Source organism: Salvelinus sp. IW2-2015, linkage group LG12 (assembly GCF_002910315.2).
Source record: "Salvelinus sp. IW2-2015 linkage group LG12, ASM291031v2, whole genome shotgun sequence".
Taxonomy (NCBI): Eukaryota; Metazoa; Chordata; class Actinopteri; order Salmoniformes; family Salmonidae; genus Salvelinus; species Salvelinus sp. IW2-2015.
The window spans coordinates 13,483,701-13,504,337 of NC_036852.1; the positions used below are offsets into that span (position 1 = coordinate 13,483,701).

The 20,637-nt window shown below is 39.9% G+C and overlaps 1 protein-coding gene across 1 annotated transcript in view; it reads left to right on the forward strand.

Moving 5' to 3' along the window:
* The window catches only part of LOC111971126 (zinc finger protein 804A-like), a 108,020-nt gene that overhangs the window by 76,757 nt on the left and 10,626 nt on the right, over nt 1–20,637 (forward strand). The window contains exon 2 of the mRNA XM_023997920.2: nt 17,341–17,484. Coding sequence (XP_023853688.1) covers nt 17,341–17,484 — 144 coding nt within the window. The remainder of the gene's footprint in view (nt 1–17,340; nt 17,485–20,637) is intronic.

The window sequence follows — 20,637 nt, forward strand, 5'->3', positions numbered from 1 at the left end:
CAAAGCAGCACATTTTATTTTAGTGTCTAAAGCATTGACAAGATCATTAACAACTAAAGTGGTTGCTGTAATAGTGCTATGACCATGCCTAAACCATTATTGTTTTACATTCAAATACATTTCTCAGATTTAAAAAAAAGCAAAGTTGTACATTTACCAAGGATTCAAGAATTTTAGATACACAGCGAAGCCTTGAAATGGAGCGATAATTATTAAGATCACTACTATCCCCGCCCTTATGGAGTAGCAGCGCAAGAGCTGATTTCCATACTTTTCAAATATTTCCTGGTCACAATGTTAAATAAAACATGTGGGTTATTGAGCCAACAATGATGGGCGCTGCACACTTAAGCAGACCGGGATCCAATTGGTCGGCCCCTGTGGATTTCTTGTTGTCTATTGCTAGCAAATCATCCAGGGCATATTTTTCTGTAAATAGCCTAAAAGGAAAACTTTGACAATAATGTATCTGATCATTCAGCAAGCTTCCCCTATCAGCATCCAGCCCAGTATCATTGTGAATAAGCTTCGAATTTCTTTGAAAGAGAGAGCCCGCTAAAATAAAATGGTGAATAAATGCACCAATGATGGCATTTTTTCTGTAATGAGGCCACAGTCTGAATTAATGTGTTGTGGCAGAGAGGAGGAAGTAGAAACCTTCAGGGATTTGAGAGTTTTCAAAACTTTTGCCGAATTCCCATTAAAATCTGAAAGAGCAGTTACATAATAGTCAGATTTAGCCTTTCTGATTTGTCTTACACAATGATTCCTCAGTTAATTAAAAGCTTGCCTGTCCAGGCCTAATCCTGTGTTCCTGGACTTGACCGAAGCAGAAATTATTTTATGAATGACTTCTGATTATTCTGGAGTGTACCAGGCATTCAACCTGCCTTTAACCCTTATTGTTTTGAAGGGAGCATGATTATCCATAATATTATTGAAGATATTTGCCAGCAGCATACCACCCTGCATCCTACTGCTGGCTTCCTTCTGAAGCTAAGCAGGGTTGGTCCTGGTCAGTCCCTGGATGGGAGACCAGATGCTGCTGGAAGTGGTGTTGGAGGCACTCTTTCCTCTGGTCTAAAAAATATCCCAATTCCCCAGTGCAGTGCTTGGGGACACTGCCCTGTGTAGGGTGTTGTCTTTTGGATGGGATGTTAAACAGGTGTCCTGACTCTCTGAGGTCATTAAAGATCCCATGGCACTTATTGTAGGGGTGTTAACCCTGGTGTCCTGACTAAATTCCCAATCTGACCTTCATACCATCATGGTCACCTAATCATCCCCAATGTACAATTGTCTCATTCATCCCCCTCCTGTAACTATTCCCCAGGTTGTTGCTGTGAATGAGAATGTGTTCTCAGTCAACTTACCTGGTAAAAAAAAAATATATCAGCAAAAAGGTTGAAAGCTAGATCAGGTTCAGATAGCTAAAATACAATCAAGGTCACTGAAATAAAAATTATGTTAAAAAAACACCTGCTCACTGAAGTTTTTAAAGTTTGTCTTTGTGATCATGAGGCTTAGATTTTTGTATCTCTAACACAAACAACTGGGCAATGGTCACTAATATCTTGGACACCAGTAGAAACATAGTAGAAACATAAGAATAGAATAAGTTGAATTTGAAGAATCTTTAGGGCTGGGCCATTTAGGCTTATTCACCAGCTGGGTTAGGTTTAGATTATTACACATCATTTAGATTGTCTGATGCCTACTTTTCCCAATCATAATTTAGGTCACACAAAATAATAACTTCTGATTTAGTAAAGAAGACAACAAACTAGTTAACTCCTCAAGTGAACAAATGTTAGCTGGACGGTAGACCCTTATAATGTTATGACAAAAAAAATCCCTAGACAAAGGTTTAAGATGGTAGCTAAAAGAAATTGGCAAGGGAAATGGATTTCAGTAAAGAGACAGAGAAAATATTTGTTATAAAATGGCCAATCCACCACCTCTACTCTTTCTGTCAACTCTAAACACATTGCAACCCTCAATATTAATAGCAGGGCAAACATTGTGATGACCATACTGGTTGACACAAGTGGACAGAGTGTGTTTGATGGCTTATAACTCCATGTTGGAATGAGATATGAGGATACAAATTTCAACCCAAGACCGTGGTCTTTCTCCTAATATTGAAACAAGTCATTTAAGATATACTGGTGCTGAGAAATACACAAAAGATTCAAATGTGTAACAACCAACCCCAGTCTCCCTTACTTTGAATGGACCATCAGATATGTTTTCCTTTTACCATGTTATGAATGAAGATATCAATAAATATCAGACATTCAGACCAGGAAGAAGACAACATTTAATGTTAAAGTTGAAATATCTCTGCCTTCAAATGTTGTCTCTGCTTTTACAGCTGCCAAAATGTGGAGCAGCTGGCATAATGTGTATGTCAGGCCGCTGGCATGTACATGTATTTATCAACAAACTCACACACTTTTTCTTTAGCAGGGTTTGGGGGACACTCAAGCTGGGTAGAAGACAATCTATGACACCAATCATTAATGCCTCAAGTCACCACGCTTTTCAAACATGGGCATGGTTGTGACAGGATAGAAGAACAGTGTATTTGTATTTATTATGGATCCCCATTAGCTAATGCCAAGGAAGTTCAGGATAACTCCAAGCAGTTTAGTCACCTCAACTTGCTCAATTTACACATGATTTGTTACAAGATGTATTTGAGGTTTAGGGTTTAGTGAGTGTTTTGTTCCAAATACAATGCATTTAGTTTTAGAAATATTTCGGATTGAGTTATTCCTTGCCACMCACTCTGAAACTAAGTGCAACTCTTTGTTAAGTGTTGCAGTCATTTCAGTCGCAGTAGTAGCTGACTTGTATAGTGTTGAGTCATCCACATACATAGACACTCTGGCTTTACTCAAAGCATGTCATAAGTAAAGTAAAGGCATGTCATAAGTAAAGATTACCTTTTTCAATGGGCCTAGACAGTTGCCTGGGGAATTCCTGATTCTACCTGGATTATRTTGGAGAGGCTTCCATTAAAGAACACCATCTGTGTTATGTTAGACAGGTAACACTTTATCCACAATATAGCAAGGGGTGTAAAGCCGTAACACATACGCTTTGCCATCAGCAGACTGATCGATAATGTCAAAGGCCGCACTGAAGTCTAACAAAACAGCACCCACAATCTTTTTATCATCAATTTTTCTCAGCCAATCATCAGTCATTTGTGTAAGTGCCTGCCTGTTGAATGTCCTTCTCTATAGGCATGCTGAAAGTTTGTTGTCAATTTTTTTACTGTAAAATAGCATTGTGTCTGGTCAAACACAATTTTTTCCAAATGTTTGCTAAGGGTTGGTAACAGGCTGATTGGTTGGCTATTTGAGCCAGTAAAGGGGACTTACTTATTCTTAGGTAGCGGAATTACTTTTGCTTCCCTCCAAGCCTGAGGGCACACACTTTCTAGCAGGCTTAAATGGAAGATGTGGCAAATAGGAGTGGCAATATCGTCCTCTATTATCCTCAGTCATTTTCCATTCAAGTTGTCAGACCCGGGTGTCATTGTTGATAGACAAAAATCATTTTTGGTTTCATAGTGTAGTTCTTCTTCTTTTTATTCAGTTTAGTCACATGATTTCTCAATTTGCAATAAGTTTGCCAATCGGTTGTGCAGCCAGACTTATTTGCCATTCCTTTTTTCATCCCTCTCAACCATACAATTTTTAAATTCCTCATCAATCCACAGGGATTTAACAGTTTTTACAGTTAATGGGTGCATGCTTATTAGCAAATGGAATAAGCAATTTCATAAATAAGTCAAGTGCAGTGTCTGTTTGCTCCTCATTACACACCACGGACCAACAGATATTCTTTACATCAATAACATAGGAATCGCTACAAAACGTMTTGTATGACCTCTTATACACTACAGTGGGGCAAAAAAGTATTTAGTCAGCCACCAATTGTGCAAGTTCTCCCACTTAAAAAGATGAGAGAGGCCTGTAATTTTCATCATAGGTACACTTCAACTATGACAGACAAAATGAGGAAAAAAAATCCAGAAAATCACATTGTAGGATTTTTAATGAATTTATTTGCAAATTATGGTGGAAAATAAGTATTTGTCACCTACAAACAAGCAAGATTTCTGGCTCTCACAGACCTGTAACTTCTTCTTTAAGAGGCTCCTCTGTCCTCCACTCTTACCTGTATTAATGGCACCTGTTTGAACTTTTTTATCAGTAGAAAAGACACCTGTCCACAACCTCAAACATCACACTCCAAACTCCACTAGGCCAAGACCAAAGAGCTGTCAAAGGCACCAGAAAACAAATTGTAACCTGCACCAGGCTTGGGAAGACTGAATCTGCAATAGTAAGCAGCTTGGTTTGAAGAAATCAACTGTGGGAGCAATTATTAGGAAATGGAAGACATACAAGACCACTGATAATCTCCCTCATCTGGGGCTCCACCCAAGATCCACCCCGTGGGTCAAAATGATCACAAGAACCGTGAGCAAAAATCCAGAACCACACGGGACCTAGTGAATGACCTGCAGAGAGCTGGGACCAAAGTAACAAAGCCTACATCAGCAAGGGCATTGAAGATGAAACGTGGCTGTCTTTCAGCATGACAATGATCCCAAAACACCCCCGGCAACGAAGGAGTGGCTTCGTAAGAAGCATTTCAAAGTCCTGGAGTGCCTAGCCAGTCTCCAGATCTCAACCCCATAGAAAATCTTGGAGGGAGTTGAAAGTCCGTGTTGCCCAGCAATACCCCAAACATCACGCTCTAGAGCGAGAGATCTCATGGAGGAATGGCCAAAATACCAACAACAGTGTGTGAAAAACTTGTGAAGACTTACAGAAAACGTTTTCTCTGTCATTGCCAACAAAGGTTATATACAAATTATTTGAGATAAACTTTTTTATTGACCAAATACTTATTTTCCACCATAATTTGCAAATAAATTCATTAAAATTCTACAATGTAGTTTCTGGATTTTTTTTTCTCATTTTGTCTGTCATAGTTGAAGTGTACCTATGATAAAATTAAAGCCTGCTCAAATCTTTTTAAGTGGGAGAACTTGCACAATTGGTGGCTGACTAAATACTTTTTTGCCCCACTGTATATTAGGTCCAGCCTTTGGAACTTTGGTTTTCCTAGATATGGCTACTATATTGTGAACACTACATCCGATGGATCTGAATACTGCTTTCAAGCTAATTTCTGCAGCATTAGTGAAGATGTGATCAATACATGTTGATTATTTCATTACTCTGCTGTTTGTAACTACCCTGGTAGGTTGACTGATAACATGAACAGGCACTGGTTACAGTTTGAAGCTTTTTCTTGAGTGGGCAGCTTGATGAAAGCCAGTCAATATTGAAAAAGCACCTAGAAAATATACCTCTCTCTGTTGATATCACATACAATTTAAAGCATTTCACACATGTTTTCCAGATACTGACTTTTAGCACTTGGTGGTCTATATCAGCTTCCCTCTATAAATGGCTTTAGGTGAGGCAGATGAACCAGTAGTCATATTACTTCAACTGTATTTGACATGAGATCCACTCTAATCTTTACAGGAATGGGGTTCTGAATATAAAAAGCAACACCTCCACCATTGTCATTTCTATATTTTCTATAAATGTTATATCCTTGAATTGCTTCTACTGTATTGTCAAAGGTATTGTCTAATTGCGTTTCAGAGATTGTCAGAATATGATTGTCATCTGTTACTAGCAAAATATTGATTTCATGAACCTTGTTTCTTAAGCTACATATATTAACGTGGGCTAATTTTGAGCACTTTTCTTATGGGATGCTTACATGCTTTTATTGCTTTACTGGGAAGTAGATGTGCTCATGTTCTTTATGTTAGTGCAGGGTGAGCTGCTCACAGTGGACTTCCTCAGGGCACACCGGCTTAGTGCTAACAGTATAAATCTGGTTCATAGGCACATGATTACTGCATACAATATCTGTAGGATCAGTAGAGGCATTCAGGGCAGTTAAAGGGACATAAATTAGGTTACTTATATTGTGTCTACTGACGCCACTGGTGTAATGTACATTTGCTGAAGCATTATGACAACTCTGCGTCACAATGGTAGGGATTAGTTGAGCTGGGCTTGAGTCATTGATAAATCATTGTCTCAACGCAGCCTTATAGTGTAGTAAGGATGTGTACAGATGCCGTATCTTAATTTAGTCATCCTGTTGTTTCAGGAATTTTCCTGCATAGAATGCTTCTAAAGTTTTTAATCAATCATATTTGATTTGCCCTAACAAAAAATGTATCAAACCCTACAAAAGGTCTCTATTAATKATAATCCACATAATAATTAACKTTCTGTTGCTACAGGATTATTTTCCTACTGTAGCAAACTGGCACAAATTAAGATCCTATATCTGTACCAAGAAGATCATTGATTAACCATTATTTCAGCACATCAAATCAGACTCTACCTACTGAGTTTACGTTACTTTTCAGTTTTTTTTAACCCAGGCTTACCTGTGTATTTTCTAAACCCTTGTGTAGTTTTAACATTGTGTATATTCCCCTTGCCCTAAGAGTAAAAAATGACCTGCCTTAACTAAACCCCTCAAATAAAGCAGCTTAATTGAATTTTAAACCCCAAATCTATTTTGCATGAAGAATCTACCTGTCATGCATCACAAACTTTGTGAATATCTGGGTTTTCCCTCTCCACAATGCAGAAAGACTGCATTTAATCAGTCATAATTGTTTTCTTTACTAAAGTAGAGGTTTATTATTATTATTGCTAAAGGTATTGCATAGGTGTAAAGATTTTTTTTCAAGCGATAGCACTTGTATAGCCTAAGAAATTAGCAGAAATGTGCAGAAAGTAGTTTGAATGCATTTTATTGAAGGAAACAATGACAGTCTTGAACTTTTTTTGCAACATAGTGATATATTCCTATATACACTGTACAATGAAGAATTCAACTACAAAACTACAACTACAAAAACTAGTCTTCTCCCATTTTTTTAACCATTTCCTCCACCCACAAGGTGTATAAACAACAACAATAAATTAGAAAACTAAAATGTGAAAAACATAAATCAATCAACTCTAATTAGCACATGTAGAACAGTATGCATGGGTGTGTGCATGGACTTTGCAAATGTATTTCTCACGTGCAGCACATAGCATTTGTTTTACAGTCCTTCTTTGGGTGGCAGAATTGGCATCTCTTCCTCTTGCCTGCCCCAGCTGCAGCCACAGGTGGATCAGGACAAGATTCAGCCCCCTGAACAGCTTTCACAAGCGTTGCAGAGGCTACTGTGCGGGGGAGGCGCTCCCTTCTTTGAATGTGTGGAGTTACATGTGTCTTTCCCAGCTGCTGCAGGAACACCCTCCTCTTGYTCTGCTTATCAGGCATCCAGGTAGGGTTGATCTTATTATCACGAAGGCATTGTATGAGGAAACATCAATGATGTTATGGAAGATGACCAGGGGCCAGCGGGCAGTCATCCTCCTGCAGCTGTAAGTTCCAATCACTTTGTCCAGGTTGTCCACACCTCCTTTGTTGTGGTTGTAGTCCAGGATGATGGCTGGCTTCCTGTCCTCACGATTACTGATCTCAGCCGTTTTCTGCGGTGTGCTCAGGTGGACCACATTCTTGTTCCTCTTTGGGAGGTAAAAAACTATAGTGGTGGTGGGGGTGAAGCCAAACTTTGATGAGAAGGCCTCTCTCCCCCTTGTTGCGAGGAGTGCAGGGGGAGCTCAGGCTTGTTCTTTCTAACTGTGCCAACCATGCTGATCTTCCTCTACAGGAGCTCCTGGCTGAGTTCAATCAGTAGCACACATCATCTCAATTCCTCATTGTGTGTGTGTGTGTGTGTGCGTGCGTGCGTAAATTATTTTATAACTGCCGGGTCAAAAATGACCCTAAGACAATATTTGTACTCTGGTGGTATACAGATTTCATGAAAATATTGACAAAGGTAATGTTTCACTTTTTCTAATGTTGGGGTCACTCTAGGAAAAGTAATCAAATTTCAAGTTGAAAAAATATAATTTAGGGGGTTTAAACATAGTGGCGGGTCATTTTTTACACGTACGACAACACAATGGTTAAGCACTCAGGAGAAGTCAGCACCTGAGTGATTTTTTAAAGCTCTGTTCTCTTTAGCCCTTTCAGAGGAAAGCATTACAGTGGAGTGAAAGACCAGACATTATTGAGTTTGTAATACGATGTTCTCTCAGGGACGGAAGCTCTATTTAATTCCATCATGATCTTTTTCCTAGTGTAAGGGCTATAATAGAATACCAACACCTCGGTCACAAAATTCAACCACAATCTGATTGAGTGGGAGGGCCAAACAAATTGCCACACAGCCTACAAAAATTGATTCTGTGGTGTAGAACCACTTTACTACTGCCATTGTTGACCGGTTTCAATAGGTCTGCCATATGTGCTWGGAAAAAATGTCATTATTTCCAAACACAGAGGAGTAATCCTCTACAACAGTGGTTCCCAACATTTTTCGCTTACAGTACCACCAATTGAATTTTGCTCTGCCTAGAGTACTCCTGAAGTACCCCCTCATGTGCATTTTACCAGTTGGCCTCAAGTATATAGGCCAAGTACCCCTGGTTGGGAACCACTGCTCTACAAACTCCTCCACATTATACCTTGACTGTATTGCATATGAAATAGTTGTTTTATAAATATGTGTAGGGCTCCCTTGTGAAAGAGACCTAATATATACAGTACCAGTCAAAAGTTTGGACACACCAACTCATTCCAGCATTTTTCTTTATTTTTACTATTTTCTACATTGTAGAATAATAGTGAAGACATAAACTATGAAATAACACATATGGAATCATGTAGCAACCAAAAAAGGGTTAAACAAATCAAAATATATTKGATTTTTGACATTCTTCAGAGTAGCCACCCTTTGCCTTGATGACAGCTTTGCACACTCTTGGCATTCTCTCATTCAGCTTCACCTGGAACAATTTTCCAACAGTCTTGAAGGAGTTTTTGAGCACTAGTTGGCTGCTTTTCCTTCACTCTGCTGTCCAACGCATCCCAAACCATCTCAATTAGGTTGAGGTCAGGTGTTTGTGGAGGCCAGGTCATCTGATGCAGCACTCCTTCTTGGTCAAATAGCCCTTACACAGCCAGGGGGTGTGATGGGTCATTGTCCAGTTGAAAAACAAATGATAGTGCAACTAGAGAACATTACCAACCCCTACGCTCCATATATTCCGCTGGCTGCCCCACCACCACAGAAAGCACTGAGCTAGGTTGAAACACCTGCATTTTGAAGCTGTCTTACTCAAGAAAACAAAAGAGAGACCATGTTTATATGCGGCTTTATTGACTCAAATAACATTTTGCATTTTTACATTGTTTGCAAACTGATATGTGATATCTGCCGCACTTGCCCTGAAAGAGGGGTCGCCACTGGTTATGACATGGTTAAGTAAAGTGTTACCTGTCAACATAAGTGAGCCAGATAACAATAAAAGGACTTGGTTCTGACATTGATCTTCATTATAAAGATGGACTGAGTTTCCCATATCTCTGTCTGCTACATTCACCCCCCAATCACACTCCCCATTGACACCAGCAGTTGAGCTGAGCGCAACTGTAGATCCAAGTCCACGTGCACAATTGTAAAGAACGTTACGCTGCTTGCTTTGCGAGGACCACTTCCCCATGATCTGGCACCTACAGTAACTGGCTCGAATTTGGGACATCTGCCTTGCAAACACGTGATACCCCTCCTGAAGCTTTTCAACCCATCACGCCACCAAAAATGCATTATTTAGTGGTGCAATCAGCGATATTTCAGGCTGAGGATTGAGTTTCACAGATCCCCATCTACTACACTAACAGTGGTATGTCGCTCCACTACAAATAATTAAACACCAAAAAGAGAAACTAGACCTAACCGTTGTGTAGTAATTTTTAACTTTAAAATCAATGAGACATCTTTTCATTGCTGTTTTTAATATGTTAATGAATAAGGATTAGCTCTTAGTATCATACACAGATGGTGGAATCAGCCCAAACTTCAGTGGAATATGGGCTGTCCAGCCATTTTTGGAATGGTGAAGTTATGGCATGTAGTGGCATTTTCTTTACATGGCAATTTCCAACCGTCCACTAAGGACAACATGTTACCATCTAGTCGAGCCAGGGCATTGGGGAGGGGTTTGGGGTTAAACTTAAATCATGAGTTACAGCTCCTAGCATCGCAGGTTCAATCCCAATGCTTGGCTCTGTTTTAAGCCTATCCCAAACTTTATCCCTAACCATAACCTCTCTGAATGAATGCCTAACCTTAAGTTTAACCCATCCCACTCGGAATTAACGCCTAAACTTAAGTTTCGATTTCAGTTTTGCACAGTTTGACTGACAACTAACAGACAGCAAAATACTCCATAACTAAAAGGGCAACACACTCCATAATCTCTGTTGCCTGCAGTTTTGGCAAATGTATCAATTTGCATTGGGTCGGATAGATTTTTGGGCATCATCTTGTTGCAATTTCTCTCAGTCTAAATTAATTCTGTATTGATCAAAATTATGGGATTTGGCCAGACAATGTGTTAACGTTTGGTTTGGGTGGTATACCATATTACCATATGTCGGGGTATTTGTAAATAGCCACGGGATGGTTTTTCCAATAAAACTATTTATTTTAAGTTTTTCAAGACATTTTCATATTTGGAGCTACTTTTTAAGTAAATACCTGCAGTAAACTTGTGCAATACTTTAGGAGGTAAAGCAGATCGTTCTCCGTTTAACTTTGAACATTATTTTAACTGTCACGCCCTGACCGTAGAGAGCTGTTTATGTCTCTATTTTGGTTTGGTCAGGGTGTGATTTGGGTGGGCATTCTATGTTCTTTTTTCTATGTTTTGTATTTCTTTGTTTTGCCCGGGTATGGTTCTCAATCAGGGACAGCTGACTATCGTTGTCTCTGATTGGGAACCATACTTAGGTAGCTTTTCCCCACCGATGCTTTGTGGGTAGCTATTTTCTGTTTAGTGTTTTCTGCACCTGACAGGACTGATTCCGTTTCGTTTTGCACTTTGTTCTTTTTGTTCTAGTGTTCAGTTTAAATAAAAGTCATGAACACTTACCACGCTGCGCTTTGGTCCGATTCTTCCTCATCCGACGACGACACCCGTTACATTAACTTATGAAGCATACCAGAGTTCCCCAGAACAGTTGAGCCAGCCACGTGTTTGTTTGTAAATAACATAACGGAAGAAGGCAGGTCAGTCCAGCTGGGGTCGCGTTTTATAATGAAAGTTAAGTTTTTTTTTGTTGCTTTAATAGAGTGATCAGGAACGTGCATCTATAGTTTTCTTTCACACAAAATACTTTAGGGCAACACATTCGGCAGAACATTTTAATCAGATGACAACAGAAGTGCAACACAATTTGGCTGACAGCCACACAAGTAAATGAGCGTACATTGAAAAAGTAAAAGGTAGTTTTTGTAAAACCGATGCATGGCCATCATATTTCTAATGTTAATCATATTAAGAATGTAGCCAGCTTCATTTGCTAATGTTTTTCTTAAAGTTAATTTAGCATTTTACTGGAGAAAAATTGTCTGGATTGACCGAGAAAGTGTACCGGTGTCAATGTTCTAGGGGAATGGAATAAGGCGGAGTCAGGCGCAGGACACAGGTACGAGTAAAGCCACGATATTTACTCAAATTCAACAATAATCCAACAAGGATGAACATAAACAATCCAGATCACGTACACGGAATCACTTGACAAAAACAATCATGCACAAAACAACAGGGGAAGCCAGAGGGTTAAATAAGGAACGCTGATTATGGAATGGAAACCAGGTGAGTATAATGAAGACAAAACGAAAATGAAACATGGATCGGTGGTGACGAGAAAGCCGGTGACGTCGACCGCCGAACGCCGCCCGAACAAGGAGAGGGACCAACTTCGGCAGAAGTCTTGACAACCGGAGAAACGTAGCTACACATCAGTCAGAGACCTGTCTGCTAGTTGCCGGTTTCTGGTCCTTTATTAATCTGGATTGGATTAAATAAATGCAATACAATGAATGGTGAACTTCTCAATGCTGCACACAGTGCATACATCTCCTCAATAGAATCAATGGATCTAGAAAATGTATTTGAAATAATACCATTACTCCAAAGTAATTAAGCTCTGCATTGTACAAATAAATATATTTGTGTTTTGTACACTTCACATTACAAAAGACCACCGGCTGTACTATAAACAGTAACAAACTAGCCACAACTAAATGCAATACACATTACAATACCACTGTAGACCTACATACTTGGACTGGATTAAATAAATGCAATACAATGAGGGGTAGTTTCTCAATGCTGCACACAGTGCACACAAGGGAAGCTATGTTGCAGACAGTCTGCTAGCATGTACTGTAGCTAGATAGCCTAATATTGCACCACGCGGTAGAAGACTCTTTCAGCAGAATTATATTTAATCCCAAAAGTTTAGCTAGCAACACAACAATGTTAGAATACAGTGGCTTGCAAAAGTATTCACCCCCTTGGCATTTTTCCATGTTGCCTTCCAACCTGGAATTAAAGTCGATTTTTTGGGGGGTATTTGCATCATTTGATTTACACAACATGCCTACCGCTTTGAAGATGTAAAATATTTTTTCATGTGAAACAAACAAGAAATAAGACAAAAAAACTGAAAACTTGAGCGTTCATAACTATTCACCTCCCCCAAAGTCAATACTTTGTAGAGCAACCTTTTGCAGAAATTACAGCTGCAAGTCTCCTGGGTTAGGTTTCTATAAGCTTGGCACATCTAGCCACTGRGATTTTTGCCATTCTTCAAGGCAAAACTGCTCCAGCTCCTTCAAGTTGGATGGGTTCCGCTGGTGTACAGCAATCTTTAAGTCATACCACAGATTCTCAATTGGATTGAGGTCTGTGTTTTGACTAGGCCATTCCAAAACATTTAAATGTTTCCCCTTAAACCACTCAAGTGTTGCTTTAGCAGTATGCTTAGGGTCATTGTCCTGCTGGAAGGTGAACCTCCGTCCCAGTCTCAAATCTCTGGAAGACTGAAACAGGTTTCCCTCAAGAATTTCCCTGTATTTAGCGCCATCCATCATTCCTTCAATTCTGACCAGTTTCCTAGTCCCTGCCAATGAAAAACATCCCCACAGCATGATGCTGCCACCACCATGCTTCACTGTGGGGATCGTGTTCTCGGGGTGATGAAAGGTGTTGGGTTTGCACCAGACATAGCGTTTTCCTTGATGGCCAAAAAGCTACATTTTAGTCTCATCTGACCCAGAGTACCTTCTTCCATATGTTTGGGGAGTCTCCCACATGCCTTTTGGCAAACACCAAACATCTTTGCTTATTTCTTTCTTGAAGCAATGGCTTTTTTCTTGCCACTCTTCCATAAAGCCCAGCTCTGTGGAGTGTACGGCTTAAAGTGGTCCTATTGTCAGATACTCCAATCTCCGCTGTGGAGCTTTGCAGCTCCTTCAGGGTTATCTTTGGTCTCTTTGTTGCCTCTGATCAATGCCCTCCTTGCCTGGTCTGTGAGTTTTGGTGGGCGGCCCTCTCTTGGCAGGTTTGTTGTGGTGCCATATTCTTTCAATTTTTTATAATGGATTTAATGGTGCTCCGTGGGATGTTCAAAGTTTCTGATATTTTTTTATAACCCAATCCTGATCTGTACTTCTCCACAACTTTGCCCCTGACCTGTTTGGAGAGCTCCTTGGTCTTCATGGTGCTGCTTGCTTGGTGGTGCCCCTTGCTTAGTGGTATTGCAGACTCTGGGGCCTTTCAGAACAGGCGTATATATACTGAGATCATGTGACAGATCATGTGACACTTAGATTGCACACAGGTGGACTTTATTTAACTAATTATTTGACATCTGGAGGTATTTGGTTGCACCAGATCTTATTTAGGGGCTTCATAGCATATGTATTTGCTTCAAACTCCCGCAGCTGACTTGAAGATACTGCAGGCCAGAGCACTATACCAAAAAGCAATCGATACACTCACAATCCATGGATTATGGTAAATAAAAAACAAATTAAAGGATTTAGATTAAATATATATAAGACAATATTAATACTCGTTACATAGGCATTATGCAATCTTTGGTTAGCAATAACTTTGAGTTAACAGAATCTAGCTGTAGGCCTACAATAAAATCTATCATTTCAGTCATCTTTGAAGTACAAGAGTCAAACATAATCACTGTGTGCAAAGATGTCTTCATAACATTCAACATACGGAAATCAGTAACTACTTCAAAAAGACAAAATATAATTACAACCACAAATTAAATAATGAATAGAATAGAATTATCTTTTCACAGTGTGAATACTACAAGGTTAAACGCCTCTAGTCTAAATTCCCTGATGGCAGAGAATAGATGAAAAGCAACCTGACATTTAAAATATTCTCCCGCCCAGAATGAAACATCCATACTTGAGTGACATGTGATCTTATAAACTTCAAATGTTGTTTTTTCTGTCAGTACCACAACCACTTAAAACATTTACCTTCTTATGCATTGCTTTACTTCTCTTTTACTGAGATAATTTGTGAATCAAAATTATTCCCTGATGATTCACTTTGATTCACTCTGAAACATTGATGTTTCAGAGTCATGTAAAATCATTCTTGAACTCTCCAAACTTTCCAAATGTAGTGGTCCCACATGACCTTTTGTGAGTGTATGAAAGATTCTCCCTACTGCTAGAGCCATGCTGGTCTATATATTGGTTTATCACAGCGTGAGAGTGTTGGTGGGTTGATGTACAGTAAGTGGTGTGGCAGGAGAAAGCTGATTGATCTACTGCTTGGTGCTGGCAGAGCAGACATGGTGTTTTCTAAATGACCAGGTCATCACCAGGTCCTCAACAAACAGAACATTGACCCATTCAGCAAAGGTCTTAATCATGGCTGACCAACCTGTTCTCAGAGCATTTCGTATTATTCTGTACGTAAACCAGCGACACACCATTCAGTATGATATGTTATGTTTTGTATGGTATGTATTAATTTGTGGATGTCCATCATCCATTTTGTACGATATGTTACGAATTGCAATATGTACAATATGTTACGATTTGCAAAACGTATTATATGTTACGAATTACAATTTGTTGTGGCTAACATTGGCTAGGTGGCTAACGTTAGGTAACTTGCTAATGTTAGCTAGGCAAGGGGTTAGTGTTAAGGTTAGGAGTTGGGTTAAAGGGTTAAGGTTAGGGGAAGGGTTGGCTAACATGCTAAGTAGTTGCAAAGTAGCTATACTTTTATGGCTGCATGTCCTGCACCAGCATCCCATGTTCTCTCCCAGCATCATGGTTTGAACAAGGTGCTTAATTCCTGCTCATTTAATACAATACAGTACAGTACTACAGTCCACACTCAAAAAGATTAGCCTACTGGAGTTAATTTAATTTATTTTCTCAAAAGAGCATAGCTACATCAATGGGCTTTTATGTTTTTATGTAGTGCGTAATGTGCGTTAGCCTATATATCATAGKMTWKGTATTGGATAAGGGAACAATTATTTCGGCTTTTTTGGGCTTGGCCTCATAAAATGTATTTAATGTAGGGCTCATAAAACATATTTAATGTAAGGCTTATCAGGCTCAGGTAGCATGAGGTTTGAATTTTTATGCCGATCAAAGCTCTAGTCAAATCCAGACGTATTTATATGCGTTTGAATGACACTTCCAGTTTTCTTTGGGAAATACCAGGTTACCCGGGAGAAAAGTGATTTGTTCTCTGAATGGAACATTGCTGACAAAATCTATGACTGATTTTGTCTGTCAAACAGTAAGGGCTACTGCTTATTTTTTTAATAGGAATAAATAGGCTCAAACACAAAGACCTCGTTGTTAGTAGCCTAAAGTCAAATTAAAATGGAGACTGTTTAAATGATTTAGGCCCTTTCGAATTAGCCTTCTTTTAGCACCATACGCTTTCCATCTCCCCGGCTGCCACTTCATAGTAATGTATGTTATGTAAATTACTCGAATATGGCTTATTGTGAGATCAATAACTGATAAATAGCTTCATTATGGGCAACAAAACATACTGGTTTTATTCAAATTAATTATAGCGTAGCAAGCTTTTTATTTATTTTTTATTTAACCTTTATTTAACTAGGCAAGTCAGTTAAGAACAAATTTCTATTTACAATGACGGCCTACCCCAGCCAAACCTGGACGACACTGGGCCAATTGTGCGCCGCCCTATGGGACTCCCAATCACGGACCGATGTAATACAGCCTCGATTCGAACCAGGTACTGCAGTGACATCTCTTGCACTGAGGTGCAGTGTCTTAGACCTCCGGTCTCCTTCTCATCTCAAACTGAACAGGACATAAGTAGGCCTAGTCCACACGCACAGATATTGCATTTTTTTTTTTTACAAATGGACTCGCCTCCTATAGTGCCACTGTACACAGTACAGTCATTGGATAGGCACTACATAACAGTTCACATCAGCAAAAGCAGGGCGGGTCAGGGCTCATAATTGGGAATGCCTCTCCATTGCAGTGTAATGCAATGTAGCCTAGGTTTGTATACACACCATCCCAGCAGTGCAAAAACTCAGGAATCAAAACTTTGCCGTGAGCGTCTCCGAGCATGCTCTTCATATAGCCTATAATATAGGCTATGGATAATTTTATTGAGACCACATTACGTACACTTATATTGAGTGCCCAGCAGAGAATCAAGGATGGGGGGCATCATCGGGCACACATGAGATACTTAAATAAGCCACTGATTCTCAAACCCTGAGTAATATGACATGTAATCGATTACAAATTACATGACCCTCCCCTGGACAAAATAAATAAATACTAAACCCTCCCCCTGACTTAAATTGAAAAAGCAGGACCCTCCTCTGGTTAACTATTGTATAAATGTATATATTTCCAKAATTATCTCATAATGTAGGTAACCTACACGTATCTGTGAGGTGTTGGCTAGAGCGCACGTGCCAAGACCAGAGCGTGCACATTTGCTATATAAAGCAACAGTTTTTGTCACAAAACCATCAGCAGAGTTGAATGCGATGGAAACCCATTTAACTTGTATTTTTTATTTGGCACATTGGAATTTAACCGCAAACATTATTGTCATGTGCACTACGTCATCACGTACAGACTTTTTCCCCCAATAAGTCAGTTTGATGGAAACACATCTCTGGTGGAAAAAGGTGCTTATTAGTTCATGCACATTTTTGAATATTCACTTGAAATTGGATGGAAACCTAGCTAGTGATACATATAATTGAGTTTAGCATTTTCTCTAAATTTTCCCTGACCAGGATTACTCACAGAAGGAGAGGACTATGGCCGAGGCACTTGAGGACCTGAAGGCTCATTTCTACTGTGAGCTGTGTGACAAGCAGTACTACAAGCATCAGGAGTTTGACAACCACATCAACTCTTACGACCATGCTCACAAACAGGTATGGTGCACCTAATACCTCCTACCATGCAATTCATTCAGACTAGTTACATTTCAACGTTGCCAAATGCAAAAAAAAACGAATCTACGAAGGACAAAGAAAACACTGTCAAAATAGCAATCTCCAACAAAAGGGCATATTTGATTTCAAAGTACATATCAAAAGAATGAGGGGATAAAAAGGTGTTTGTTCTACCATGCTACAGTATTTGCATGACTTGCTTAACCTGAGAAAAATATTTGACCTGTGCCCTGAATGAGCATATCCCCCATTTACTACAGTGTACACATTTATATCCCCCGTTACCTACAGCAGCTTTTCTCAAACCCTGTCCTGGGGACCCCAAGGGGTGCATGTTTTGGTTTTTGCCCTAGCACTACACAGCTGATTCAAATGATGAACTCATCGTCAAGCTTTGATTATTTGAATCAGCTGTGTAGTGCTAGGGCAAAAAACGAAATGTGCATCCCTTGGGGTCCCCAGGACCGAGTTTGGGAAACACTGAACTACAGTGAACACATTATTCCACTAAAGGGGATTCTTGTTCATGCCTTCAACAAAGTTTGTGGTCCTTTGAAGCTCAGTTGGTAGAGCATGGCACTTGAAATGCCAGGGAAGTGGGTTTGAATCCCTGTGGGATGCAGAAACTGGCAGAGAACGTTTCTGTGCAACAATGTCTCTGGAAAACGTCCACATTATTTCAAGGATTAGCCGTTTCGATAACCGAGACACCAGACCAGCTCGGCGGCAGAGAGACAAGCTAACTGCAATCAAGTCAGTGTGGGACAAGTGGGTGGACCGCCTTCCACGGTTTTACAACCCTGGGCCAACGTTACTGTTGATGAGCAGTTTATGCCATTTTGGGGCCGCTGCCCCTTCAGGCAGGACATACCGTCTAAACCCGCAAAATATGGAATCAAGCCCGCAAAATATGGAATCAAGATCTAGGCTGCCTGTGATGATGCTTTCATCATATGCGTGGAACTTGCAAGTGTACAGTTGAAGTTGGAAGTTTACAGTTGGAGTCATTAAAACTCGTTTTTCAACCACTCCACAAATTTCTTGTTAAAAAAACATAGTTTTTTTCCAAGTAAAGTAATTTTTCCAACAATTGTTTCCAGACAGATTATTTCACTTATAATTCACTGTATCACAATTCCAGTGGGTCTGAAGGTTACATACACTAAGTTGACTCTGCCTTGAAACAACTTGGAAAATTCCCAAAAATTATGTCATGGCTTTAGTAGCTTCTGATAGGCTAATTGACGTCAATTGGAGGTGTACCTGTGGATGTATTTTAAAGTCTACTTCAAACTCAGTGCCTCTTTGCTTGACATCATGGGAAAATCAAAGGAAATCAGCCAAGACTGATTAGACCTCCACAAGTCTGGTTCATCCTTGGGAGCAATTTCCAAATGCCTGAAGGTATCCCGTTCATCTGTACAAACAATAGTACGCAAGTATTAACACCATGGGACCACTCAGCCGTCATACCGCTCAGGAAGGAGACACGTTCTGTCTCCTAGAGATTAATTTATTTGGTGCGAGAAGTGCAAATCAATCCCAGAACAACAGCAAAGGACCTTGTGAAGAAGCTGGAGGAAAGAGGTACAAAAGTATCTATATCCACAGTAAAACGAGTCCTATATCGACATAACCTGAAAGGCCACTCAGCAAGGAAGAAGCCACTGCTCCAAAACCGCCATGAAAAAGCCAGACTACAGTTTGCAACTGCACATGGGGACAAAGATCGTACTTTTCGTACAAAATCGTACAAAAATATAACTGTTTGGCCATAATGACCATCGTTATGTTTGGAGGAAAAAGGGGGACGCTTGCAAGCCGAAGAACACCATCCCAACCGTGAAGCACGGGGGTGGCAGCATCTTGTTGTGGGGGTGCTTTGCTGCAGGAGAGACTGGTGCACTTCCCAAAATAGATGGCATCATGAGAGGGGGAAATTATGTGGATATATTGAAGCAACATCTCAAGACATCAGTCAGAAAGTTAAAGCTTGGTCACAAATGGGTCTTCCAAATGGACATTGACCCCAAGCATACTTCCAAAGTTGTGGCAAAATGGCTTAAGGACAACAAAGTCATGGTATTGGAGTGGCCATCACAAAGCCCTGACCTCAATCCTAGAGAAAATGTATGGGCAGAACTGAAAAAGCATGTGTTAGCAAGGAGACCTACAAACCTGACTCAGTTACACAAGCTCTGTCAGGAGGAATGGGTCAAAATTCATCCAAAATATTGTGGGAAGCTTGTGGAAGGCTACCCGAATTGTTTGACCCAAGTTAATCTTGCCACCGTGTCAGATTTCAAAAAGGCTTTACGGCGAAAGCAAACCATGCTATTATCTGAGGACAACACCCCATCAATCAAACACATGACAATCACATTTCAACTCGCCAGGCGCGACACAAAACTCAGAAAAAACTATATAATTCATGCCTTACCTTTGAAGATCTTCTTCTGTTGGCACTCCAATATGTTCCATAAAATTCATAAATGGTCCTTTTGATCGATAAATTCCGTCGTTATATCTCCAAAATGTCAATTTATTTGGCGCGTTTGATTCAGAAAAACACCGTTTCCAACTCGCGCAACATGACTACAAAATATCTAATAAGTTACCTGTAATCTTTGTCCAAACATTTCAAACAACTTTCCTAATCCAACTTTAGGTATTTTTTTACGTAAATAATCAATAAAATTTAAGACGGGATAAGCTGCGTTCAATAGCGGATAAAAACAAAGTGGAGCGAGCTTTCAGGTCGCGAGCCCCAACCACAACAGTACACTTGGCAATCCACCCAGATAGGAAATGGCTACTTCTTAATTTCTCAAAGGAAAAACATCAACCAATTTCTAAAGACTGTTGACATCTAGTGGAAGCAATAGGAACTGCAAGAAAGTGCCTTAGAAATCTAGATCCACATAGAAATCYCATTGAAAACACTGTCACCTCAACAAAAAAAATCCTGGATGGTTTGTCCTCGGGGTTTCCCCTGCCAAATAAGTTCTGTTATACTCAAAGACATCATTTTAACAGTTTTAGAAACTTTAGAGTGTGTTCTATCCACAACGACCAATTATATGCATATCCTAGCTTCTGGGCCTGAGTAGCAGGCAGTTTACTTTGGGCACG